At 37.3% G+C, this 27,315-nt stretch overlaps 3 protein-coding genes across 3 annotated transcripts; 2 read left to right on the forward strand and 1 right to left on the reverse strand.

Moving 5' to 3' along the window:
• The first annotated feature begins 722 nt into the window (after nt 1-722).
• Nucleotides 723-2,340, forward strand: LOC108473313 (uncharacterized). The gene is made up of 3 exons (XM_017774810.2): nt 723-980; nt 1,076-1,512; nt 1,606-2,340. Exons 1-3 carry the CDS (start codon nt 902-904, stop codon nt 2,107-2,109), a joined length of 1,020 nt encoding a protein of 339 aa, XP_017630299.1. The 5' UTR covers nt 723-901; the 3' UTR covers nt 2,110-2,340.
• On the reverse strand, nt 2,236-24,197 carry LOC108473312 (uncharacterized). Its single transcript, XM_017774809.2, has 35 exons — nt 23,595-24,197; nt 22,748-23,472; nt 21,438-21,563; nt 21,268-21,353; nt 20,136-20,244; nt 19,903-19,998; nt 19,730-19,792; nt 19,582-19,641; nt 18,656-18,724; nt 17,751-17,832; nt 17,494-17,546; nt 17,286-17,384; nt 15,978-17,210; nt 14,810-15,781; nt 14,401-14,739; nt 13,821-14,079; nt 13,511-13,733; nt 13,028-13,415; nt 12,309-12,458; nt 11,991-12,212; nt 11,638-11,859; nt 10,697-11,350; nt 9,869-10,129; nt 9,432-9,779; nt 8,492-8,904; nt 7,981-8,410; nt 6,424-7,722; nt 5,830-6,090; nt 5,461-5,751; nt 4,885-5,370; nt 4,151-4,582; nt 3,671-3,949; nt 2,914-3,465; nt 2,610-2,819; nt 2,236-2,505 (listed from the first exon to the last, which is right to left on the reverse strand). Exons 1-35 carry the CDS (start codon nt 23,650-23,652, stop codon nt 2,386-2,388), a joined length of 11,670 nt encoding a protein of 3,889 aa, XP_017630298.1. The 5' UTR covers nt 23,653-24,197; the 3' UTR covers nt 2,236-2,385.
• A 1,104-nt stretch (nt 24,198-25,301) lies between these two features.
• LOC108471953 (WEB family protein At3g51220-like) lies at nt 25,302-26,345 on the forward strand. Its single transcript, XM_017773491.2, has 2 exons — nt 25,302-25,552; nt 25,736-26,345. Exons 1-2 carry the CDS (start codon nt 25,403-25,405, stop codon nt 26,234-26,236), a joined length of 651 nt encoding a protein of 216 aa, XP_017628980.1. The 5' UTR covers nt 25,302-25,402; the 3' UTR covers nt 26,237-26,345.
• Nucleotides 26,346-27,315: the final 970 nt, after the last annotated feature.

A 27,315-nucleotide genomic window follows, 5' to 3' on the forward strand; every position in this document is an offset into this window, starting at 1 on the left:
AGGTGTTCAGGAAGATTATTCTTCTGATGCTTAAGAAGCAAGGTTTTAAAGTTGAATCCTAGATTCATTTATAGATTTTTTTTTAGGGTTAGTTTAGCATTATTTTTAAAAGTGGTGTGGAAAAGATACTTTTGAAAAGTTTAGTTTAATATTTAAGTGTTTAATATTGATGTTAAATAGTATTTTGAGAAATAAAATATTTATTTTAGATATGTTGTAAAGTAAAAACATGCATTTAGATTATGTTTAAATTCATCAATATTATGATATTTCAATACAAATATAAGAAAATAATTTATTGTAATTTATTATTAATATTTTGATATATGAAATATAAATTTTAAATATTTTTAAGTAATTATTATTAATTGTTTGTAAAATGTAATTTGAATATACAAATTATATTTTAAATATTAAAATATGACCATTACAAATTCAAATGTACGATATTATATATTTGAAATAAATTTAAAAGGAAAATAATCGTATACCTAATATAAATAATACATATAATACATATAGATAAAAATTAATACACTGGGGCAGTCGCAATTCTAAAGAGGAGCCAAATATCAAAATGAGAAGACCAACCCATCATAATAAAGTAAAAGGAAGTGGATAAATGGAACCCTGAACAAAAATATATTAATCAAATAAAGAAAAGAAGCCCTCGAGGGCAACGGCTAGTTTTGTTTACAACGGTCAGAATAAAGATGTTACCCATTAAACCCTCGCCCCAGCCTTAATCAAAATCATATCTCCATACGATATATATAAACCCCTCTCCTCTTAGCCCTTTAAAAACCATCAATTCTAATCTTCTTTTATTAAGGGTTCTGGGCATCTTTCGTGATTTTAGAGTTTTAACGTTCTTTCATTAGCGGAGTTGTTTTGATTTTCAATGGAGACCCCTTTATCTTCAAGAAGAGTTACCAGGTCACAGACTTTGGCTGCTTCCAACAACGGTATCCCCGTTTCCAGTGAGTTATTTTCACTTCTCTTTTCATTTCATATATATTTCTTTGTCTATCTTAGGAAAAGAACAAGAAACTAATTTCCTCGTGTCCTGTTGTAGAAGTAAAGACTGAAGGATCGGAGAAGAGTGCCTCTAAAACAAGAACAAGAAATGGGAAACAAGAAGAAGAAGAAGAAAGGTCTGCGCTAATTGATATAACAAACGATTCGCCGATTGTTGGGGTTGCAATGAAGACTCCATCATCTGCTGTAGTAGGTAAGGGTAAGACCAACACGATGACGATGATGACTCCTGGTTCTGGTGAGGCTTTGTTAAGGGGTCAAGTCAAGACTCTGTTGCAGAAGGTTGAGGAAGAGGCTGAGGTTTCAAAAGTTCCATTGGAGAGCCGCCCTTTTGTTCATCTTCAATCCCCAATGGCACTTGTGGCCCCCACTCCTGCAAATACACCCCAGGTCCCTAATCTTTCTGAGTATGGAGGATTGGGTTCAATGCTGATGGATCTTCCTGTTGTCGAAGAAGAGTTGAAAATATCTGAGGTTAGTTTTTTTACTCCCCCATCGCATGATGTCCTTTTTATTTCGTGATCGAATTGCTGAACTTGAGAAATACTTTGGCATGTGATACGACAGATGGTGAGTGCTAACATTGAAGGACAGAAATGTGCGATTACTAGATCGCTGCTGCTGGATTTTGCTGAGAAATCAGAATGCCGTTCTGATAATGGAGTGATAATAACAGAGGACAGCAGTGCAAGCAAAGAGAAGACATTGGCATTCCACAATGATGACATCGACAGCGCCACTATTTGGTCTATCCAGGTTAATGCAAGCACCCATGATGAAGATGAGGATAAGGAAACTTTTGAAGAAATGGGAGATGAATGCTATGACCATAAAGTAGATGGATTGGTGGATGAGCTATGTAAAGGCATAAGCAAGATAAGCATGACAGAGATGTTCACGGTAAAGCACACGAGATTTTTATACGACAGTGATGATGAGATTGGAGAAGAAGAAAGTGGAGAGAATTGGGAGTACTATTCAAGTGATATAATGAGGTTGAAGGGGTTGCCAACACCCAAAGGAAAGCACCTGCGCTTTCCTCGGGAGGAGGATGAGCAAGATTGTGAATAGTAATCTCATTTTATGATTGGCTAGGGACATTATTGCTCGGCTGTCTTTCTTTACACCATTCATTCTTTTTTTTGTCATTTTTTGTCATCTCAAGTTTTTCATGACCAAAAACAGAAAGAAAAAATGTGTAGTAAGATCACCAATGAAGTGATTGTTTCGTGGGATTTAACTTCAAATTCATTTCCAGATTTGGTGCCAAAAATCAAATCTGAAAATTTCTACATTTATAAATTATCTACAACAGGGTTGGACATTTAGAGGATACCATAACTACAATCAAAACCAGGGATGCCATGTTGGATCCATTGTACATAAATTTCTGGGTAGCAGGGCAGCCTCGACTAACTCGGTAACACCCCTCTGTGCTGACTGTGGTGGGTCCATTGCATTTTCCTCCTGAATGCACCAGAAAAAACACCCGTAAGCGTTTAAAGCCAGACCACCAAAGAAACAGGTAACAGAGAGAAAAAAAATAATAACACACACACACAATTTTATACCTCTTCAGAGAAACACTGTGGAGCTATTCCGTTGATCCGGCCAATAACATTCTCCACGTTGGTGGTAACCTTATGTTTGAAGTCAGCAGGGTTCATACTACCACTTCCAGCGGCAGAGGCAAGTGGCATTCCGAGTGGTCTTCTCCAAGACCAAGAAAGCAGCTCATCACGGAAAAACATGGCCAGTTGATACCACAAATGCTGCGATTGCTGCAATGCACCGCAGAGGAATAAATATGTGAATCAAACATTGTCGTCAACATGACCATGTCTTGGTTTTGATACCAATGCTAAGAAAACATACCTTGGGTGAGACTACAGCCTGTGCGGCAGCACACATTGAAGATACAATAAGCCCTTCCACACCAAAATGGGAGAAGAATGCTTGCATGTTCCTTGTCAGACGGAAGGGCACTGGTTCACTAAATTCGATCATTCCATTAACATCATATGCAGGATGGAAATCTGTCTGGAATATTTTCCCCGTGTTTTTTGCAAATAAAATCTTATTGGGAGACCTTCCCCCAATTTGTAACATGAAAGACATGAAACTCGACAGAGCTAACTGGATTGCAAATTGCTTTTTGAAAGCCCATATATGATTGCCACTTGGCAGGGTCTTGTACATGTACTGGGAAAAGATACCATCTGTTACAAGATTTTTTGTTATATCATTATATGCTTGTAAGCGGAGATCTACCAGAGCTTCAGGGGAAATTTGCCCCAATATAGCCTGGTTTAATTGCTCCTTGAAGTAGGTGATTGGACGATCTGCCTCTCGGTCATTTCTTGCACAATGATTTTCATATACCTCAAGGAATGTGCTGTACATCAAATCGTCTTCAACCATGCGCACCTGTTAAAGAATCAGTTATTCTTTTATCTCGATGGGAATAAAACAGGAATAGCATGACCGGACCAACTGCCATGCATTCCAGTCTCCATGGATGCAAAGCTACAAAAAGTTCCTTACACGATATCTACAGAAAAATTTGCAGGTCTACACAAAAACAATAAAAGAAATCAAGGGATTGGAGATATTAACAGGTAAGACTGATCACCTGCGACCAAACAGGAATTATAATGGGTGTGTGGATGCATATATGACGACGTCGGGACTCCTTGTGCTTATCAAACATCTGGTTCATTACACGGAAGAGCTGCAATATCCGCTCATCACTTCTAGCATTAGGAGTCAAAGATGTCTGGACAATGAAATGCCTTTGAGAACCGTCAGAGCCAATCAGCGTCAAACGACGAAAGCTGCTTCCATGCCTTCGAACAATTTGTATATCAGCTCCCACACGATCTAACTTTACTGTGTGGTCAGGTGCAATTTCCTGGAGGTTCAAGAGATGATTAATTTAAGTAGAACAAAAACAAAATAATTGAAAAGCTGCAAGTGACCTTTGGGGCATATGTTGCATTTTATTCACAAATTCAGATAGTCCGAAAGACTAGAATGGCAATCTCTGGTACATTGCTGACCACACAACATAAAGGGGTACTGTAACTAATATAGAAAGTTCTGGTTTTGTTACCTGATCACTGAAATACTGCCCCGGAATCTCTACGTCAACTACATGGAAGTCCCGTAACACCCTGCTTTCCTCCTCCAGCTTCAGAACAGCAGGAAACCTGTCCTCAACATTGCTCTGTAGTATATTTTTCCAGTGTTTTAGTCGTTCAGTCAGTTCAGAAAGTGTGACTGGAAAGGTTGTGGTACTTTCTGGATCTAGATCACGCTCAAAATCCTGCTTGTACTCCCTAACAAAATCTACATGCTTGTTGACAGCATCTGCAGAGAAGCAAGCCCGACACACACCAGAGAGCTCTTTCTTGAGAGATTGGGGAACTTCTGAGGTAGTAGCAGTGGGGTACTTGTAACAGCGGTGCAGCAGTGCATTAACCACTGCAAGAAGTCTCTCCTCAGGCAGAGTAACAAACCTTGAACCAATTTCGGTTAAGAGAACCTGTGAAGAAGTAAAGGCTTAATTTTATAAAATTAAATAGAGATTGACTGATCGGTGTGGGAAAGAGCAAACATCACAGTTTTGATTTCATGGGTTATCTATGTTTAACATTAGTGGAAAATCACTTTAAATAAATGCAGGTAGCTGGTCATGAAACAGAATGGTCCTTCACTTTTAATCAAGCTCCACTCTTAATATTCATGAGATGCATAGCAGTAAACTGAATTCTGGTTTGTTATGAAGATCTGGTGTATGCCAAATCATAAAAGGGAAACTAAAAAGTTTAGAACAGAATTTCTCACCTCAAGCTCACCAGCCAAGTTAGCATGCTTGCTTCTCAAGGCCTCCATTATATCCTTAGCGGCATTAAATGGACTGGCAGCAGATGCAACCAAACCTAATGCACCATTACGCCTCATTGTACCCTGCCCGCCATCACTGATGCTTGAAGAACTTGGCTGCAGAGCTTGGTCATTTCCTGTGTGCACACTGCTCTCTGTTGCAGTGGATCGCTCAGGTTCGTGCCCATGAGAATTTCCCCCATCATGAGATCCAATTCCACTACCAGATTGAGAACCTTGATGAACTTGATTATCTGGTGCTAAATTGCCTCCAGTATGACTCTGCACTCTAGCACTTCCATCAGCAGCCAAGCCAAGAGAACTAGGATTGGCACCAGAGATGTTCTGTTGCATTCTTTGCTGAGCCATGGCCATTCTGCCAAGTTCTGATTTATTTGCAACATCACGGCGCTCAAGCAAATAAGTCCGGAGCCAGTAATAGAGTGCCTGGATTTTAAATGAAAAAAAGTTAAAAATTTGCAATAGCTAAATGAGTAACGTACATTTACTATGTGGGTGATTAGAATAAACATTTACCTGCGGATAAACAGTAGCAATTTTAAGAAGCACAAGTTTGCAATGAGGTGCTTCAGTCCGTTGCAAGGAAAGTAATAACTGTGGAATCCAAGAAAGCCAGACCCAGTGGGGAATTTGGTCCAAATACTTATCAAATGACCTCCCTACAGGTTCACTGGGAGTATCAAAGCTGAGAAGGTACAGAACACGAGCCAGATGGCTTCTCGAATTAGAAACACCAAATTTAATGCCTTGAAGAAAGCAGCTAACAGCATATTCTAACCAAATTTCATCATGACTGTCTTTATATGCCTGCAATGTGAAATAAACAATTAGTCCTCGCCTAAATTAAACATTAAAATCCAAAGCATCAAAATCTGTAAATAGTACCATGTCACAATAATTTCCCCAGCTTATCCACCCTTTAGGCAAATTTTTGAAAAGAGTGATGGCACTGGAGTATGCAACATTAGCCCCTTCCGAGTCATTTAATTTTACTAGAAAGTCTCCTTTGATGCAATAAATTTCTGCCTTGTGTTTCACAGGAAAATATTCCAGATTAGTGCTGTTGATCAAATTAAGGCCAGTAGTAAGTTCTCCCTTCATTTCAAGGTATGTCTTTGCCTGTTCTTTAATCTTAACAAAGGCCTCCTGTACATATTAAAAGGAAAAATCATCAAGAAACTTTCAACCAACACCCATCTCATTCACCATTCTCATAAAAAATAAATAAACAAACTAGGCCAAAAAACCATAAAAATGAAAAAAAAAAAAATAAGAGCAATTTGATGCTCTGCATTGCCACTCTCGTTCAGGACATAAAATTAATCAAAAATCAAATCAGGACTTAAAAGTACAAGAGCTTTTAACATATAAGACACAAAGAAGACAGACTTCAGAAATTTAGTAGCTAAATAGGAAGAAGTAAAGATTTTATGTCAATTTAGAAGAAGCATGTTAATATGCTATGGTGATATTTAGTACCTGTACTTCCATGGTTGAATGGCCATACATCTTTTCAAGTATCATCACACATACATCATAAAGGCCCTGCTTACGAGCAATATGAGCTAACTTATTAACATTCCATGCCTTATCACGGTAACCAAGATGATGAAGTTGCGGGTTTGTGGTGCTAAACTCTTTGAATGCATCTATAACAGCATTATACATTTCGTTCCTCCATTGGAGCAAATCATACCAGACAGACATATTATCCCATTCATTTGGAGTTCTCAATCTCCAAGTCTCAAGGATATCCTTAAGATCAGCATATAGGTTTCCAGGCACACCAACAACAGCATTGCCAGAAAGTTTGTTCCCATTGGCAATGTCCACAAGAATTCTGGCAGATTCTTGAACTTCAACTAATTGCTGAAACTGCTGCAGAAGAGGAACCCTGGCATGCACAGACATCTCAGGTAATTGCCACCAATGTTCTAAAGCAAGATCAACACCCTTCCCGACTATGTTTTCCGCATCCCCTACACCATTTGCATTTCTATCATGGAGGGCAAAAAAGGCTTGAATAAGGCGGAGTTTGGGAGTTTCTTCTACTTGAGCTTTAGCGATTACATTATCCTTCATGTATGCCCAATCAGGTAACTTCCAAAGACTATCAAGTAGAATTTCGTAATTCTCAGTACTCTTTCCAAAGTCTACCAATGCATCCCACTGGCTAAGCTGACCAGCACAATAAATCCATTGCTCTTCCCAAAGGCACATTTCAGCTTTAGGAACAGTATTGTTATATGTGCCTTGAGTAGCCTTAACCATAGCTTGGTAAAAGAGGCTTTGAGCACGTTGCCAGTAACCATGCTGAACAAGTGAAAGCCCAGCTTTAGTTTCTGCAGTGACAGACCTTTTCTTCCATAACCCACACCTCATATCATCTTCATTCAGCAAACGATAAAGGTCAGCCAAAGACTCAGAACACTTTGTTTCATTCATGAATAACATGACATGACTTTCCAGCAGAGCTAATGCAATATGCCATGCATTATATGTTTTTCCTATATATTTAATGAGTTCACTTGGCATTCTAGGCTGAGGGTGGCTCAACTGAAGCCCTTCCAACAATGCTTGCACAACGTTTGGTCTGCTGGCTTGCTGCTTCTTATGATAATCTTTAGATAGGAGGGCTATCATTGGTTTTGCGAGAGCAACTTGTTCATCTTTGAGTAAGGTAACCCACACAATAGGAAAAACTAACACCCACAAATGATATGCAACATTTGCATCCCTATGAGCAAGCTCCCTCAACGGAATAACAAGATCAGCAACCTGAATGAGAGGAAAGAGTTTAACATCAAACAGCATATTTATAGGCCCAGAGGAAATGCATCTCTAAGCATTAAGCATCAAGTAACTGCAATATTTTATCAATGCCAAGGGATAATAATCATTTAATTAAATCATACTGAACAGTCTAGCAAACAAATATGGTTAAGAAGAGGAGACAGAATACAAAAACAATAGAATTAATACACCTGTTATTAGCTCAAGGACCAAAAGACATTAAAATAAAAAACATGTAAGAACCTGAAGCTTGCTCATTTCATTCAGGAATTGTGCATGTTTGAGAACAATGCTATCAAGTGTCAAAGGAGCATCCTCAGAACCCTCTGGTACTTCGGTAATCTGTTGCTGCATTCCAGAACTATCTGGAACAGAACCAGGAGCAACAAGTGGTAGAACCCTGGCAGAGTTAGGAGCAAGTGTAATAGGTTTATCCTCAACTAAAATTGCCAAAAGGAGATCAAGACCCTGCTTGAGCCAGAAGACATCACTTAAAGCTTCCCAATCCTGTATTTGGATGATAAACTGCAACCTGGTGAACAAAGTTTTGCCAAGTGATTCATGATATAGGGAGAAGAACTTCATTCGAATTTCAGGATCTCTAGCTCGAAGACCAAGCATGAACTGCCTTTCCACCTTCTGAAATACCTCTTGACGCAGAGTCAGTGGATATCTGAAATTGAATCCAATCATACTACTAAAATTTTGCAAAACATAATTTAATTATCTGACATAAAATATTAAAGTTATTTACTTGTTTGAATCAGCACAAATGTCATAAAGAAGCTGAAGATATTTTCGGTCCCACTCTTCCAATACACTAGGCTGGAAATTTTGCTTATCAACCTGCGAAAGCTTCTGAAGGAAAGAGACAATCTCCTTAGGAGTGAGAAAAGCATTAGCGTTGGCTGACATGCCTGGCTTGCTGTAATCATCTTCAACCCAACCTTTTATAACATCAAGTATAGAAAGAAGCACACTAGAATCAGTTCCCTTCTCCGAAAGCAAAGCATTCAAAATTTGAGTAACAGATCTCTTGCATTCAGGCACCACCATGACCCTCTCACTAATTAGTTTCAAGACAGACTTCAAGTTGGAGATGACTGCTCCAATGTCAGCTCCTTGGCGAGATGAAGTAACAGAAGAATCTGGATCTGTTCGCTGACCCTAAATATAAAAGATGTCTCAATCAATGTAATCAATCAAATGATCTAAGGATAAAAGTTTATTGATTCTGACACAAATAAGTATTCGAAATAAATAAAGTAAAATAGGGATAATATGAGTGGTAAGTCAAGCAAATGAAACAAAAGGATTAAATATATCTAGAGTTGGGATGTACCAAAAGCAAAACATGCATTAACACGGCTGGCAAATGAATATCAAATAAGATCTCTGGAAGCACAAACACGCATCATACAATATTCAATGATATAACCAAGTGGTAATCATTCCCTTTCAACATCTAACTTCAAATTAACATCATTCATGCCCAAGTTGCAGGTTTCGATGAACGCTAATTAATTATCAACAGCAGACCATGAAGAAAACTGCACATTATGGCAAGAAGTTTGAAACCAAAGGCAACAAACTGCAAACCATGAAACTACATACACTGTGTACCACCAGACCTACTCATGTATGTGTCCAGATGTAACTAGAGCAAAGTTGAAAAAGAACATGCAGTGGCCTACTTGTCTTATGTTGGAGCCAGCTGATGATCCCATATCACGTGCAAGGCGTTGAAAGATACGGACCAAGATGAATGGATCAATGAAGCTCTTTTGCACCTCCGTCAATGTCTTAATGACAAGGAGCACAAAGCTAATTGAATTAGCTGAGTTATCTTCACCAGATGCCTGAGGAGCTGTAACAGAAGCGATGTGCTTCTGAATCAGCTCATCCACTTTTTGATACAAAAGCTTTACATCTGGTGGTGTAGTACTTGCATCCAGAGGAAACGCATCAAATATCATTTTCAACAAGGAGCACAATGACTTTCCAGCTTCTAACATTTTATACTTGAAACAAGGTTCTAGAATCTGAAAAAGTTTAGCAACAATCATAATACAGTGTAAGGTTAGCAAAAACCAGAATTATAAAGGAAAAAGCTAATTGGACAGGAACATACCTGGGAGATCTGATTGATGTTGTTTCTAATGAACAAATTTGGCTGTTTCTCTAAAACCTTGTTCATGACATCCAAACCTTGCGAAAGAGCCGTGGAAGGATCCTTCGACTGAGAGGGCTGAACACTGCTTAGAAGCTTTTCTAAATAATTGAACTTGACATTAGCAGTAGGCCACACCTCCAAAGCTTGTGAAAGTAACTCCAAAGCTTGTTTGTACATTGTATTTGATTCCTTATCCTTGGGCTCAATTACTAGAGCAACCTATGTCCATAGCAAATATGGAAGCTCTATTAAAGTAACATTAAGTGAAATAATGTAAAATGAACTAACAAAAATATTAATTTCAGAAGCATACAAGATATGTAGCAAAATCATAAGCAAACAAGATGCCCAGATATATAATCATCTAGGCAACAAAACAAAATGATGCCAAGCACAATTTGCACAGATTTTCTAAAATTCATCTTGAAAAAGCACCGTGTAGGAACTTATGCCAAGCAAATTGTCATGCGTAACCAAGTGTTTAGGGATATACATTCCTAAACCCTAAAAGATTCAGTCATTTATGTGGTAGACAGATATCTTGAACAACATTTGTGAAACATAAGAGATGAATTCAAGCCCCAACTGTCAGCTGCGGTTTATATTAGGTCAAACAATTTGATGAATCATCATAATAATTATTATTTTCAAGAAGCAGAAAGCAGTTAATTAGGTTTTATATTTATTTTAGGGGCCCTTCAAGGATCTGAGAAATTTTAAATTCCAAGGAATAGTGAGAAGGATCTCATCCTAAAATTAAAATCATAAGTCAAAAGAAAGCCTCACTCGTATAAGAAAATTGATAATCATCTCTTCCATGGCAGCATTTGGCTTAAATTCTTCATCCGGTTGGCCAGAAGACCCTGGGGTCTCTATGTTGGGAATTGATGAAGAAGCACCAGGTGACATGACGCAAAGAGACTGAAGTCCAGGTTCAACTTTAATTCTCTTACTGGGATCTTCAGGGAATGTAGAACTGTCAACTGAACGCTTAGGATCGGCACTAGCAGAAGCAGAGTTGAGCCCTTCACTGATCTGACTAGGGACATCACCTTCAGTCACAACTTTCATTTCATTTTGCCGCTGTCTTTCCCAACTAACCACCAGACCAGCAAGTTCAATAGCAAGGCGCCTATTTTCAGCTGTAGTGTTATAAGGCAACCCAAGTCGACTCAAAGAATTCACCATCTGAGGCACAAATTGTGCTCGGCAGCTGTAGAATAGATCTGAGTGGCGGACAATGAGCTGGAAAATGTGAATCAAGTTAGGGATTGAATGACCTTCCTCAACCAAGATCTTCTTGGTGTATCTTATCCAGATTGGCATGCGAGAATCCCCAAGAGGTAACCTTCTTGGTAGAGCTGGCATTAGAATATCAAGGGCCTGCTTGACCAACATTTTATTCTCCGGCTGGCAAGTTCTAAGGAGTGCAACAAAAACCTACATATTGAGTCCATATTAGAATATTTTCATATACGATAATATAATTAAGATAAAAGGAATATGGTCCAGTACAAGTATTAGCAAGTGTGCATGTAATCACATTGGTCAATGTTAGGTGAAATACTACATGTTAGAAGAGGTAGGACTTGGCACCAAAAGTAGTTAACTGAGTAACAGTACCTCATATTCTGACATGATAAGATGCAGTATAAACCAAACCAACAGTCAATACAAGTATGAATAAGTATCCAATTATGCTGCTCCTTTGCATCTTCTACAAGTACCTGAAGGATAATTTTCTCTGGGGCCTGATAGGCCTCCAAGAAGTGACAGACATTCACAAACGCCCATTGCTTACTGGCACTATCTTCACGTTTGAGATGATTCCAGCCAAATTTTATTAGTTCTTTTCTGTGATGAACAAGGTCGCTTTGGAGATATTTAAGAAGCAGAGTGGCAAGCTGCAAAAGTTCTATCCGCAAAGGCTCATCATATTCAGCAGAAACCTAGAACATGAAAGCACAACGTGTTAAGATTGAAGTTAAAAAAAAAAAATTCAATAATAATATATATTATGAAAAAGAAGTGTTTAGAAGGTGCTACTAATCAAATAAAAAATGGAGATCAAGAAGATTACCTCCTCTGGAGGGTCCAGAAGCTTGTCAACAATTGTTTTAATAATACTAGGATCAACAACATCCCAGCTCTGGCCATTCTGGAATGCATGAGCAAGCATCGGAAGAATGAGCATTTGCATAACCACCACCAAATGGTCATGCCCAAGTTGTTTTGATTGGAAAAGGTTCAAAAAGTGTAGGAGAAGTGCTTTCTTCATGTTGGGCGGGTAACCTTCAGCAACCTGAAATCGGGGACGCCATCAACCAAGTAAGCAACAAAACTAAGAACGGTAAGACAGTGCTCGATAATAAAAGAGTATTAAAAAATATTTAGGTACCTCAATAATGTAGAACTCCTTCAAGAAAGTATAATCAATGCGACTATGAAACAAGAAGATCGAAAGGATATCAAACAGAACATTAACTTCATTCTTGTCATGTCGTAAATAATTTAAGAAGCACTTGACAAGCCATTTGCTTTCTTTCACCTGCATATAAGAAAATAATAATTATCAAATACAGATTGAGTGCAAATGCAGCGATCTTCCCAAGAAGAGTCACAAAATTTATAATAAAGTCATAAATTAAAACATCTCGCACAATAACACCTTTCAAACTTTAAAAGGTTCCAATAAGCCATACATGCAAACACCATGTGGCAACTTCTTTCTCCAGGGGTCAAAAAGAAAGGAGTAAGAAGTAAAATTGCATGTATTAATACCTATGGATGTAAGATGAACAGAGAATTGAAATAAAAGAGCTCCATACAGAAGATAACAGGATGGTATAAAGATGCAACCAATTTCTTCAATAAAATAGAAGAGCTGAAAAAAAAGTCTCTGGATCAATTATAGGGGTTAAAGAGCTACTCAACACTTAACATTCATAAATCATAAACAGATGTATGCAGCTAACCCTTAAGCCTGCTTCTTGGGATTACATGGACATAAAAAGCCAGAGAAAAGCAGATAGATTTTCATAATCAAATACTTATTTTGTCAACTTTTCAAGTATACGAAGAGTCATATGTTTTTCACTGAAGGGAAATTGAACTTACTTGCACAAGGTTCAGCTCCTGTTCATTCTGTAGACGAGATATTCTTGCGGGCGAGTTCCAAACAAGTACCAGTGTATCAAAAACTAGACGATTACTTTGTAGCCAGCCAGGTATCAACTTCACCAATGTTTTAACAAGAGCAAGTCCCAGAAAGTAAGCATCTGAAGTTGCACCAGAGGCTACAGGTGGTAAATTAGAACTATCAGGCTGAGAACTAAGCCCTTCATCGCCCAATAAAGCAGCAGCTGGAGTTGAAGATCCAGAAATCATTGCTGCTTCAGATTTGGGTACGAATTCAGGAAATGCACTAGCAAGTATCTTCTGTGGTGACTTTGCAAGTTCATCTCTCAAAGGTTGACCAGCATCTGATTTTATTATGTACATAAACCTGAAATGAACATGTAATGGAGGAAGGAAAACAATTACTCAACAGAATTATGAGTGGACATATATTAACAGCATAACCCAGAATCTTAACCTTACCGTCTGAAGTATTTTGGCTCACTTAATCGAGCAAGGAAGTAATCAACTGCAAGTGTTGAATATCTATTTAGGAATTTGGTAAGTGGAAGACGATATGGACTGTTGATCTCACTATACACTTGGCCAGGGGGAAGAGCCCCCTCCAAATCAATTGTTAACATCACAAGTTCATCAAGAAATTTTGATGCAGCATGAGGCAGCAAATGAAAAAGTTCAACAATAGCTGTTTAAACAAGGAAAATAATTTTAGATAAATATGCATGTATAAAAAGTTCAACATCCCATTAGAGAAATTCTAGAACTCCATTACCTGCAGCAATTTTTGGCTCTTCACCAGCCTTCCATGACTTCAGACTCTGAGCAAGTTTCTCTGGTTCCAACCATTTCTTAAGGTGCTCCAACAACTTGCCACCTAAAGTGACATTAAACCAGTTAGATAGAAGTTCAAGCAGCCGTGCCAAACCTTGCAGAAGAGGCATGCTGAGATTCTTGGTGTGCGCCAAATTGACAAGTATAGGCCTTAGACTGCTCTGTAGAAGCTCTTTGGGCATCCTCTGTTGATTAATAACCTGAATAAAGATGAAGTCAAGAATAGTCACTGTCACTGTACTAGCAACCCAGCACCTGAGCCTTTGGATAAACTATAGGTGCAGGCACCTCCCTCCTCAAAGAGCCAGAACGAATCCCCCTTCCAAAAAAAAAAAAAAAAGAAAAAGAAAAAGAAATACAATATCAAAAGAACAATATCTTCTACCATCCACTACACTTCTTGAACAGCTAATGTGACTTGATCAGATTGTTAATGCATCAGTTCAAAAGTAACTTGGACCTTACATAAAAGCCCAGTAAAGCATTCCAAATGACAACTCTACCAGAGAAGCTCAAACTACCTGTCGTAGACCTTCTTTCGCAACAGCAACAATTTCTGGTGTTCTACAAGTCAAAGACTTGAAAAACATAGCAATGATCTTGGCACGTAATTCAGAATGATGAGGAGTAGTTCTGAAATCTGCCCATGCCATTGTGGTACAGAGTAGTTCAATGCAAGCTGTTCGAAGCTTATTTAAAGATGTGGCTACTTTGGGGTTCATGAACTTCACCACCCAGACAGTTTCGTCAGCCTCAGCTATTTGCAAAGCCTCTTGAAGAAAATTAACCAGTTCTTGTGTCAACTTGAGAAGAGGGGGCCTTAAGGCCAAGCAGAAGTTCAAAGCTGCAACTGTTCCAACCTATCAGCCATTCAAAAAAGTTAGAAGGGGAAAATCTTAAAGAAATTTGATCATAGTACACCATGATTACCTGCTGATCAACAGTCTTAGCTCGAAGTGGCCGCATTATAAGAGGCTGAAGCAATGGCTGATGCAAAGGCTCAAGAAGCTCAGATACTTCACTGCCAGTCCTACTTGCTAAAAGTGCCAAACAAGACTGCACATTCTTCCTAACGATGATGGATGCATTTGGATTGAACAACTCTGAAGCAAAAAACTCAACCACTCCTTGAAAACTTTGTCTACGTGGTTCATTGTTTGCTTCATCAACATTATTCACCACCCGAAGAACTTGTGTAAGAACCTGACTTGTTTCTTCCTGCTCTTTGCTAGCATAAATAGGCAACCTTTTAAGAACATATACCAGACCACGAACAATTCTAACTTGGAAAAGGCAAAGAGTCTCAACAGTGACCTTCCCAACTAAAGCACCAAGACCCATAACACCTCCCATTTGTGCTTGCCATTTACTTCCATAGCAACAATGTAAAAGTCGGGGCAGAAGTTGCTCAAAAACTGGTATCCGAACACTTGGTGGAGGAGAATATACAGGATTCATTGAGGGACTAGAAACAATCATAGGAGTACCTGGGCCTCCTCTTGACATCAAAAGGTCAGCATGTTTTGAACGAGCAAGGAACAGGAGGGTTTCAGCAAACACATTTAAAGCACTAAGAGCAGCTTTTGCATGGAACCTGTTTTCATCTGCTAGCACATCAACTAAGGCATCCAAAAATATTAAGGGGTCCAATTCTTTCAGGTTAGACGAACTTGTGCTTCTTGACCTGGAACTACCGACAGAAGAAGACACAGTAGAAGCATTTATTGTTGACTGATCCAAATGAAATGTCATAGCAAAATGGCGGCAAATGTTGGTAACAAAATCATCCTTGGGATCATTCAGATCTGGTTCCGCACTGGCAGCAACAGTAGTCATTAATAGAATCTTGAAAACTGACTTCTCAGCCAAAAGCTGGGTCTTCGTCTTTACACCCAAATCACTCTGCAAGATGATAACAATTGTTATTTCAAGGAGGAGAAGAATTTAATCAATAGCATAAATGATAGCACATCCTGAAATAACTCCCAAAGATTCTTAGAAAAAGGGTAGACACAGGAATGCTTGAGGATACAACTAGCTGTAACAGTAATGCATGCAGCCTTCATTGATATACAAAAGATAATGTCTTGAGTCTAACCTTTGCATCAGTTGTCTCAGACCTGCGCCAAGACGAATCAACACTAGAAACCAAAGATGTTAATAAGTGCTTTGGTGTATACCCTTCATCTGAAACATTTCCTGGCAGGTTAAGCTGAGATGATAAGCAAACACGAAGGAATTTCAGAGCCTGCTTTCTGTAAAAAGAATCCATGCCAGCATCTTTGAGCATGACAGCTGCTACAGCAAGATTTATGCATCGGTCCAGTGGAACTAAAAACGGGGTTGAGGGCTCAAATGTAAGAATCAAGCGAAGCCCATGCTCTGGATTCTCCTTGCACTCTAGTGCTAGAGGCTCTTTGAGAAAACGTCTGTTACGACCCCCTAATTTGCCAAGGAGTTGCAATGCTTTCCCACCCCAAGGATAGGGTGCAGGCCTCAAATGAGACCATAGTGCTAAAATCACCTCTGACATCACATTAGCCATACTGGGTTCCAAGAAATCAGGATTTAAACTATCTACCCAAAACTCAAGTGTTCTTAAGCCTAAGCTTACGAGCTCATCACTTCGTTTAAGACACATTACAAGAGGCTTCATTAGCCGGGGAAGGTAAGGTAACAAGGAGCTTAAGCGTGCAGGCAATGTTAAGCAAAGCTCCAACAAAAGATCCCTCATGTCCTCAGCTGTTGGACCCTCAAGCATTGTCAACAGCATATTTAGACAAGGTTGCAGCATAGGAATTAAGTCTCGCAATAGAAGTTCAAATTTGCATCCTGCAAGTGCTCTAAACATTGTACGGAGAAGTTGGAGATAACCAAGAGGCTTCTCAACTTCAGTAGCATTTTTCATGCACGCTTCCATGATTACAGGCACATGAGGCTGCAAAATACGTTCAAAATCTGTTGGTGCTTTCGCAACAGCACCAAATATAAACCTAAAGAGATGCAAAACCAATTTGGCAATGGGTGTATCTGGATGCTTCAAAGCGTCAAGTTTACTGCTTACAAGAAAATTAACCAAAACATCCGCAAACGGCCGGTAAACCTTGGGAGTTTGCAGAAGAGTAGAAAATATATGAACCAGTTGATTGTTGGAAATCATATATTCAAAAAGCTCGGGCATACACAAAGAGAACATGTCCATGAGATCCCTAGCTTCCATAATGGCCAAAATCTGAGAAAATAGTTGAAGCATTTCTCTCTCCTCATCTTTCTCCTTGAAGAGTGCTAAGCAGTGAACACCACTTTTTAGAACACCAGAAGCTTTCCAAACCTGCCAAAATCAGAGTCACGAGGAGTTAATCATGCCTAGAAGCCCACAATAGATCTAATCATTTTAGTATAATACCTCATCTTCTCTTAATCCTTTGAATGCTTGAGGAGCAGGCATGTTAGAAGTTGGCGAGACAAGAGCTTGTGGTTGAGTTCCATGAGTAGAAGACTGAACCTAAATAGTTGAAAAAATGAAATGAGAAATAGTATTCAACATTTTAGGAAAATATTAGCAAACAAACTTTTTAGGAAAATGATAAACAGAAGAAGAGAAACCACAAAACCTGTGATCGGGGCAAATGAGCGTGAGTTATGCTCCATATGATGGTCTTCATTCCTGTGCATGCATCAAGCCAAGGATTAGAGTGGTTTTTTCATTTCTCTCTCTCTCTCTCTCTCCTTTTTTTGGGGGAGGGGGGTAGGGGTATTAACAATTTGAGAAAATACATATTAGCATTTAGTGAAGTAGAATGAAAACCTCTGGGAGCTTTTGCAAAATAACTATCCAACACCACATGAAAAACCAAAGAAGATAACCTACCAACAACCAAGGTCTTAATTAGATTTTTACAGTCACTAACTTCCTTAGAATGCTCCACGGGTACCTGCAAATTAAGAACTGCCTGCGAGCACCAAATACATCGATACCAAGAGAGTCAAAGAGAACTGTAAAGGAGCATAATATAGTAAAGGCTAAAATATCATAGACAAAAGATCCAAAAAGCTTTCTGAGTTAATGAAAGCTTGTCAGCATTGGCACGAAAAGAGTGCAATAAATCCCAAATTCTAAATAGTTTCAAGAGAAACTACTCTGAGGCCTGAGCCGACATTAGAAATCATGGAAAAATTGGAGAAATTCGCACAAAGTAGAAGTTCAAAGTTAGGTCCTAGAAAAGCCACTTTTTCTTATACAAATAAAAAAACAACCAATTTTAAGTTATGAAATTCATCTACTGGCCATAATACCTGGCTGGTACATGAACCTAGTTTCCCATTCTCTCATGGATTTCTGCCATTTAAAATTTGATAATATTATTAACTTAAATACAATATTTTATTTATGCTGGGCCTATCCTTCAAATTATAACTTCCACGGTTGATTAGTCACAATGAATTTTCTAGCGTGCATTCCTTAACTAAATTACAAAATATCCAATTCAAACAGCAATCAAAGCCAAACAACTTGAATAGCAAGAAATAAATAAATGAATTGTAATAGAAACAACAAAATTTTCAGGTTAGAATAAATGGAAATCTAACATTCTTATCATATGAAAGGTGAAAAGCCTAGACAGCTGAGAGTGAATGAAATAAATACATTGATACCAAGACTTGATTATCAATAAAACAAGGGATACAAGCGAGCTCAAGTAGTGTCAGCACTTGAATAGTAGACTAGAAGAAAAAAAAAAACCTTAAACAAATTTAGAAGTATTAGAGGAAAACCTGAACAGGGAGCTCGAGCTTTGACCTCAGCGTAGAGTGATCTCTTCCCTCTTCACCCTCCTCCAACAACTATCAATAAACAATACAAACACATTAATATTAAAAATAATTGTGATAAGAAAAAAGATTACGTGAAAACCTAAAAAGAAGTTGATTCCATGAAATAATTAGATATAGTGTTTTGAAAAATGAAAAAAAAAAAAACAGTTATCTAGGGGGAAAGAAGAAAAAGCCAAATAAGGTTAACAAATTAGAATTCAGAAATGCAAGTCAAACAAAGAAATAATATCTAAGATAGTAACAAGAGAGATAGATGCAGACGTTTAAAAAAAAACAGTGCTTTATCTTATTTCAATGAAGCCTGTAAAAATGGAATATTATCCTAGGAAGTCATGTCCTTGTGAACTACTCTTATACAAAAGGATTAGAAAGAGAATTCATTACATTAAATAAATTAGAAAGATAAGGCTAAGACCATGTATAAAAACAAGTTAACAGCGCATAAAAATGTCATAGCCAATCAACTAAGCCCAAGTTTCTTTTCCCTGATTCCCAAAGCTTCCAAGGGCAGAAGGGAAAGAAGGCCGGATTAAAGCACAAAGTCATAGCACACTATTCTTTCCAGATGGTCCAATGATTGGAATTCTGAACCTGGAGGAAAGATCTGGCTAGCAATAGTTCACTAGTTTATAGAAACCACACTTAATAAAACCCAGATGGCAATATCATAACCAACAAGGAACTCTTCAACAGAAAAACCATGTGCAAGCAACATTTTACTGGTGGTTAATACTGTCCAGTCAAACCCAAGACATAAGAAAGGCAATCCCTAGAACATCATAGCAAAGCCAGTAAAATAGAAGTAGTTAGGCGTAAATAACAGATTCCTAAACCAGTCCTACACAAAATTCGGCAATCAAAGTTACCTGTGGAATGGTACGCTTGAAAGTACTAAATTTTCCAACAAAAGCATCCAAAATACGCCCCTAAAGAAAAGCAGAGATGCAAGAGAAAATTCCTTTAAATGAGACAATTCAAGCTAAGCTAACATAAAAGTTACATCAAACTGCTTACCAACAGAACTCTTGCTTCATCCATTGATGGCTGATCCACCCCTTTCTCAAAAATTGGTTCTACCTAAATTTCAAGGAAATTCATGAGAAAGAGTCGACAGCAAACATGAGATGAATCTAAAACTATACGTATAGGATGCAAGGAAACATAGATGAAATAGTTCGCAAAGGCACCAGATTTAACATCAGCCGAGCACAAGTCGTGTGAATGCCGAGTGACAAGGAAGCATCATGCATATTACTTGAAAACAAGTAAATAATTCGTGACAACTGCAGCAGGAATATGAAGTTTATCACCATCAGAATGAAAAACCAAACTGAACTATCACACTCTGAAACTTAAAGATATATCAAAAGAAATGCGAGACAGAGAAAGTCAGATGAAACCCTGATCTTAGAAACCAAACCTGAGATAGGGAAAGGTCCCCCCTGACATGATGAACAATCTCTGCCAGGAGACTATAGGCCAGTGGCCTCAAAGTCTCGAAGCAAGCACGCCCAGTTCCAACTAGAACCCTGAAGTAAAACAGAAAGAAATAAAAGAGAACAAATGCATGGTTCAGCAATAATTTCCTATTTAAGATTTGAATACAAGATTCATGGACAAAACTAAAGCAAGGATCAGTAATGAGTTTCTTCAACATTATATCAGACTCATAGGAAGAAAGCAGAAACATAGGTCAAAGCATATAAAAATTTTAGCTGAGCAACTTCTGTGCAAGTTTATAAATTGATGATCAAGATAAAGTGGAAAAGCCAAACCCCTGCCTAGCAGGCACATCACACATCCATAATGCAATCTAGCAACTCTTATTTCTACCCAAAGCATCCTAGCAGACAGAAGAATTATCTGTGAGATTTGGGAGCCATTAAAGGGTGAAAGTTCATCATTATGCCTACAATGGTATTTATATACTGCTCTAAATCATAAAGACAATTCACAGATTCAAGGAAGTTATTAAACGGTCCAACCAATCACGCTGTCAAACTAAAATATTAGGATTTAAAACAATGACACGGAATATAATAATGCAAAGATCCCTCTCAAATTTTTGTCACTAAGAGACTAAATTTGTTGCTACAAGGAGTTCATCCTTCAAATATAATACAGCACTGAGAAAGTCAGAACCTTCTTTTGGTCTTTAAGTTTTGCTACAAATTATAGTTGAAACTACTAACAAATGTATTGTATTAGTACAATCATACAAGAGCTTCAGGAATTGACATCTGCACTAGGCAGATCTCTGAAATTATAGATTTTATTTGCCACTGATTCATCATGAGTTTGTTAAGGCAAGCTTGTTCCCACTAATATGACTGCAGAAGTGATATAGATGCTGCAATCTGCTCAAAATTTTTCCACTCTCGGAAAATTAGTCGCTTCTCATTATAACATAATGCCAAAAACGTATTGAATTAAGACCATCATTTCCTTGACCTCTCATTAACCACAAAATGTTTGACAATATAAGATCTTTATCACGGATTAAAAATTCATCATGAGGTAATGTATAAATAAAGGGAGGAAAGAACCTTTACCTCTCTTCCAACAGTGTGTCAATCAAAGGAAACAAACCCCTCTTGAAATCTGTGCCCAAAACATGTTTTAATGCTACTAACAACTCCTGCATTCAGAAATAAAATGTGAAAAATTGAACAAGAAGAGCAAAAAATGCAAAATGGAAAACAGTAATTAAGACAAAACTCACCTTTCTGATGGATACAGAGTCCGAACATGTAACGAGTAAATTCACAATGCTTTTACATATGCTTTCTTCATGCGGCCTGATATAATCAGCAAAGCTCTTCAAGAGGTACGTTAAAAAGGAAACTGTCTGCAATAAAGGAGAAAGAAAAATGTGGAAAAAATGGAGCATCAATAATGGAAGAAAGGGCTGAATATAACTTCTTTATCTCGAATTAAAAGTTTGAACATGAAACCAAACAAGATAATTCGGAGGATTTGCTCAAGCAAAGTGTAGAAAAATGCTTCTGGCTTCATTTCTTTCATTCAAATGAATACTCCTAGGCCTTTACAACTGAGAGTTCAAATGATCAGTATAACTAATTCCATGTTAAATGAAATGAAATTTGAGTCATGTCGAATCAAGTGAAATTGTTCGAGTTAAATTAAAAAATTAAACATGTCAAATTAAAATCTTATTACAGTATAATTAATTCCATGTTAGAGCACATAGATTTAAAACCATATATATTTGAAAACTTGTTCAAAGAAAATTATAATAAAAATACTTTAGTATGAGAAACTTGAATCATTAATTAACTTATTTAGGTCCCAAAATTTTTATCTAGAAATTTTTAATTTTTAACTTTCTTTATATTTTTCTAGAATTTTTTGAAAATTTTATAATTTTTAAAAAATAAATTTTAGAATTTTTATAAATATTTTAAATTTTAAAAATTATTTTGAATTTTTGAAAATTATTTTGATTTTTTTTGTAATTTTTGTTGAGAGACGAATTTGCTCATTTTCAAACTTGACAAGGACCAAAAGAGTATTTACACCAATCTATTATTAGAATTGTAAAATTCAACTTGATTCGAACTCGAAACTCAAATTATTTATTCGAGTTGACTCGAATAATTCGAATAACTCGATTCAGTTGACTCGAATTTCTATTTTTATTTTTATTTTTTGAATCGAATCGAGTTTTGCTCTCCCCTACCAGAAAGCTATAGCCTTTTTCTCATCTAAGAAAAAGTTGGGCCATGACAACTTCAATTTTCAATTTTATATCTTCAAAAAAATAAATCATATTCAAAGAAAGTCCAGACAAGAGAAAACCTGTTTATGCAGCAAAACAATTTGAGATCCACACACCAACACTCCAAAAACAGAATATGCACATGCATGGATATGCAAAGGCTCAAACAAACCAATCGTACTCTACTCTATCTACAGCATCCCTTTTAACTAGTTTTATGATACAACTTTTTTACCATGTAGCAAGCATATATAAGTGAAACTATGGAGAACATGAAATAAAATATCACTCACCTTAACTTGTGCCCCTTTCAGTTCAATGAACTGAGTCTTCAAATGGGGAGGAACCTTTTCAGGTCCCGGAACAGATATTGCAGCAACCATCAAAGGTAACAAATGAGGAATATTAGTTTGTACAAGACGACTATACAATTGAAACAGAAACATAACTACAAGCGGACTCTCCGTAACTATCTTGAATGACCGCGTACTGGGATTCAATTGCCCATTCCCAACATATCCACTTGGAGTAATCCCTTGATCAGAAACTGAAGAAGTGTCCATAGGCTTCATATCTACTTCCATTCCCACCGTGGCATTATCAAAGAAATGGCTAACAGTCAACCTAAAATTCTGGTAAATCTTGCAAACAAAATCTAAAAACGGCTGAACCTCATTTTCTAAAGTAGGTCTAAAATTCCTAAGGAGATCAAAGATAATTCGAATACAAATGAAGCCATTTTCTTCATTATCAGTAGTTAGCACTTGCATAGCTACTTTTAACAGGTCCTGCACAAAAGGTCGAAGAACTTCACTGTGAGGAAGTCTATTAAGAATTTCCACCACAATATTTCGCAGCTTGTGCTCGGGATTGTCAGTGAATTGGGGCTTTGTAATCTGTAACAGGACGACTGAGAAGGCTCGGAAATAGCATTTGAGGAAATTTAAGTACTCCGCAGTGTGAGCTATCTCGAGACTGTCTCTAACCTCCATTGCCATTTGCAACCTCGTCTGAATTGCTGCTCAAGGAACACACACAAGCACAAAATTAAAAGAAATTGACAATTCTTTCAACGTTTATATTCATTTTACAAGAGAACCAAACAGAGAATTAAAATGAAGAGTGAGAGAGAAGGATTACGGAGGTCAGGTTCGACGAGGTGGCGAGAGTGTTGCTCGAAATTCTGAATAGGACTCATGATTGGAAGAAAAAAAAATCCCTAGCCCTCTCAAGCTTTAGCTTTCTAGGGTTTTTTTTTTTCACAGAACTATCAGCCTTCTTTCTTGTTCTTCTTTCTTCTCCACATATGTAAAATGAAAAACCCTCAGTTAAGGATGGATCGTGCCTCTAGCAGGTTCTTAAATTTAAGGGTTTCCCTTTTGGGACAAAAACAAAAATAAAAATTAGGGTTTTGGAATTGAAATTTTTTTTCAGACTCAGTAGAGAAGGTCGCTGTTCCTGATATTACTACCAGTTATGTATGTTCCCTCTCTTTTTCCTATTTGTTCCCTCGAGAAAAATTGAGTCCATGGTGGATTGTAAATTTGGGGATTTAGAGACCTAATTTTTATGAGCTGGACCATTGATCCATTTTCTTGGGTCCAAATATAATGGACAGATCATTGGGCTTCAATAATTGAACCCGATCCATGATCTTTTGATCCTTTAAGTTGTGCCTTTGATACGAAGAAGAGAAAAAAGAAAAGAAATAGAGAGAATGAAGACTGTTCTGTTCAATTCATGCTTAACTACCTCCTTGTTAAAAAAGGAAAGGGAACAATAACAGCCTAAAACCGAATGGCCAGTTGTCATCCCACAACCTCCAAAACTCACCGTTTCATTAACATGACACTAAAACGCTGCGTTTTCGTTTACAATTAAAATAAAAAATAACAAAACAGAAATAACAGTAATTTAAACTAAAGTGACCAGTGCCTCCTTCAGCCAACCTTTTGACCCAAAAAGAAATTTGAATTTTATTATATGATGCATTTTTCTAAGCACCAACTATTTTCGTTTTAATAGAATTTATTCCTAATTTGAGATGGAATTTTTTTAATATGATTTTAAATATCTATATTTTAAATTTTTTATACCTTATTAAGACATTTATCAATTTCTCACTCTATGTATGAAGTTTAAAAACTCGTTTTATTTCCAGGTTAATATTTTAGATATTCTTATTATTTTGAAGTCTTTAATTTAAGTCTAAGTTTAAATAGACTGTGCGATGCGTTAACTCACTTTATCTCAGGTTACGCATCTAATCTCATGACCACTATTGTTTTTACACTAAAAGTGTATTTGTACATAAATTATTGAAAATCTTCTTTAACATTTCTCACTCCCATATATATCATTGAATAATTAATTCAACTATCCAACTAAATCAAGATATATATGATTAAGACAACTTCAATATAAACACCGAAGTAGCAACGAAACTCAAAAGTTCCAAAATCCTCTTCCTTGCCATTAAACAAATGAAACCAGCTTGCTGGAAGCAAACCACCCTGTTGTACAATGGCCAGTATAGGAGCGACAAATAATGGTCCACTAATGGCAAGAAGGAGTCATGTCATAATCAGAAGTCTAAAAAGTAAAAGGGGGCAATGCTTTCAGTTCTACGAATCAAAGACATACATGGATGGAGGATCCAACCACCCTTTTTATTGTCAACTTCATTTAACAAAAATTTTCCAGTGAAGTGGACGCGAAGAAACTAACCCCATTTCTCATTATAACATTTCATTAGCTTCCCTCTTAGTCTAATTATTAGTATCAAACTCCATTACTAACGAACCTTTCCTTTATTTGTCACTTTCATCCCTCTCTTTTAATGTTATATATTTAAAAGCAGATCTTTGTCACCACCTGACCGTTCATTCAATTTTCCCCTACACCCTTCTTTGAAACTGGATTTCACACTGCTTCCTAAAGTACAAGCCATGGAAAACGAGCAAGGCGGCGGCAGCATCGTTGTCGTTGGACGGGCAGAGATCGATACCAGACCACCCTTTCGCTCTGTTAAAGAGGCTGTCATGTTATTTGGAGAAAAGGTTCTTGTTGGTGAAATTTATGCCAACAAGCTCAAAGAGGTTCTCTCCTCTTTTGTGACCTTTAATTTAGTATGGAACTATATGTAATTTATCTCATGCAAAATATAAGATAAAGCAAGTAGTTTATATTATATGACTCGAATGTGAGTGTTGGATGTAAGTAATATTTGAAGGATGATATCTCGTATTCATTTTTGGCTAATTATTGTTGTTTTTCATTAGATGAAGGCTCAGGCAGGAGAAAGTGGGAAAGGTGAATCCAAGATTGCAGCCTTAACAGCCGAGCTAGAAGAAATGAAGCAAAACTTGCAAAAGGCGAAAGAGGAAGGCAACTCGATGTCGTATTACATAAAAACGCTGACGGAAGAGCTCGAACGAACAAAAAAGGAACTGCAACAGTTCAAGGCAAAAGAGTTCCAGAAGCAGCGGTTTGATCCCAATATAGAAGACTTCAAGTTTGCTGAGAGCACAACGAAAATCATGACACAACATGAAGAGCCAGAGGAGTTTCAAAAGAAGAGGTACGTGAAATTTGCTAGCCCTCCTTCATTAGCTCAAGTTATCGTCAATCAAGATGGAACCCCGGAAAAAACGGCCTCAGTTAAGAAAGTTCGAAGGAAGCCACTCGTCCCCATTATTGGATGGCTATTCCAAAAGAAGAAAGCAAGTCAAGAAGATGATCATCTGTCCCTAAGAACAAACGAGGTCCAGAGGCATTATTAGCTGAGCAAGTAACTTCTTTTTTTTATGTTGCCACCAACAAAGATTGGAGCTTGTGCCATTACTCACAGGTCAGAACATGAAATAAAACCAGATTAGTGTACCATAAAAATTGTATTGTCATCAATGTTCATGAATGCCACCTGTTATATACCTCTTTACTTTGATCACTTTCTCTCTTCATCTCCACTCCACAAACACCATACCGACTCAAGCATCGTAACCTGTATTCGGAAACCTGTCACCCAAGCCTAACCAAGAATTCAACACAACTTGTTTAAAAGCATTAAAAGCTGAAAATAAAATGGAGAAAGTTAACTGTAAACTAAGAAACAAGGTCCATATTTTATCATACACATGGGATTTCAGTAGAACAATTTCATGTCTTATTCAAAAAGGGTAAAAACACAAAGGATTCTTGAAACGTCGGCAAGTCGGCTGAATTGAATTTAATATAATTGTGATGAGTAATGAACGAATGCATTAAAAATATATAACCATTGCACATGTATCCATGTGAACCTTACAGAAGAGTTACAGTTGAGACAAAAAAGCTCGCTAACATGCTTTGCTAATCTGTTTTTAATAACCCCGTTATATTACAAGCAAAAACCCAACATTCTAGCCACGGATTTTAAGTCTTGGGACCATTTCCAATTCTCATGTTATTGATATACTAAACCGACTTTTCAAAAAAAGGAATTGTTTATTTACCCTGTTTTATGGATTTTGATGTCTGGGTTTGCATATGAGGAAGTCATTGTGATGGTTACTTCTGATATAAATAAACAATTATTTTTGCATAACTGGAGCTGTTGTTAATTGCATTTTATGTAAAGATGTTCAGGAAATAAAGGAAAATTAATAGCAAAGTAACTTGAATTCTTAGTTTCCTACCCTTAAATGCATGAACTTGACTCAGAAAAGTCAATCAAAAACATGGTTGAGTTTTTCGAGGTTCCATGGGGAAAAAAAAAACCTAGTTGATGCAGTGAAGCTAACTACCCGGTTTTGTTTATCAAAAAAGAATTAACAAATGAAAGAATACAAGCGGGAATCTTGGAAAATCTACAGTATGTAAT

Source organism: Gossypium arboreum, chromosome 11, assembly GCF_025698485.1.
Source record: "Gossypium arboreum isolate Shixiya-1 chromosome 11, ASM2569848v2, whole genome shotgun sequence".
In the NCBI taxonomy this organism is placed as follows: domain Eukaryota; kingdom Viridiplantae; phylum Streptophyta; class Magnoliopsida; order Malvales; family Malvaceae; genus Gossypium; species Gossypium arboreum.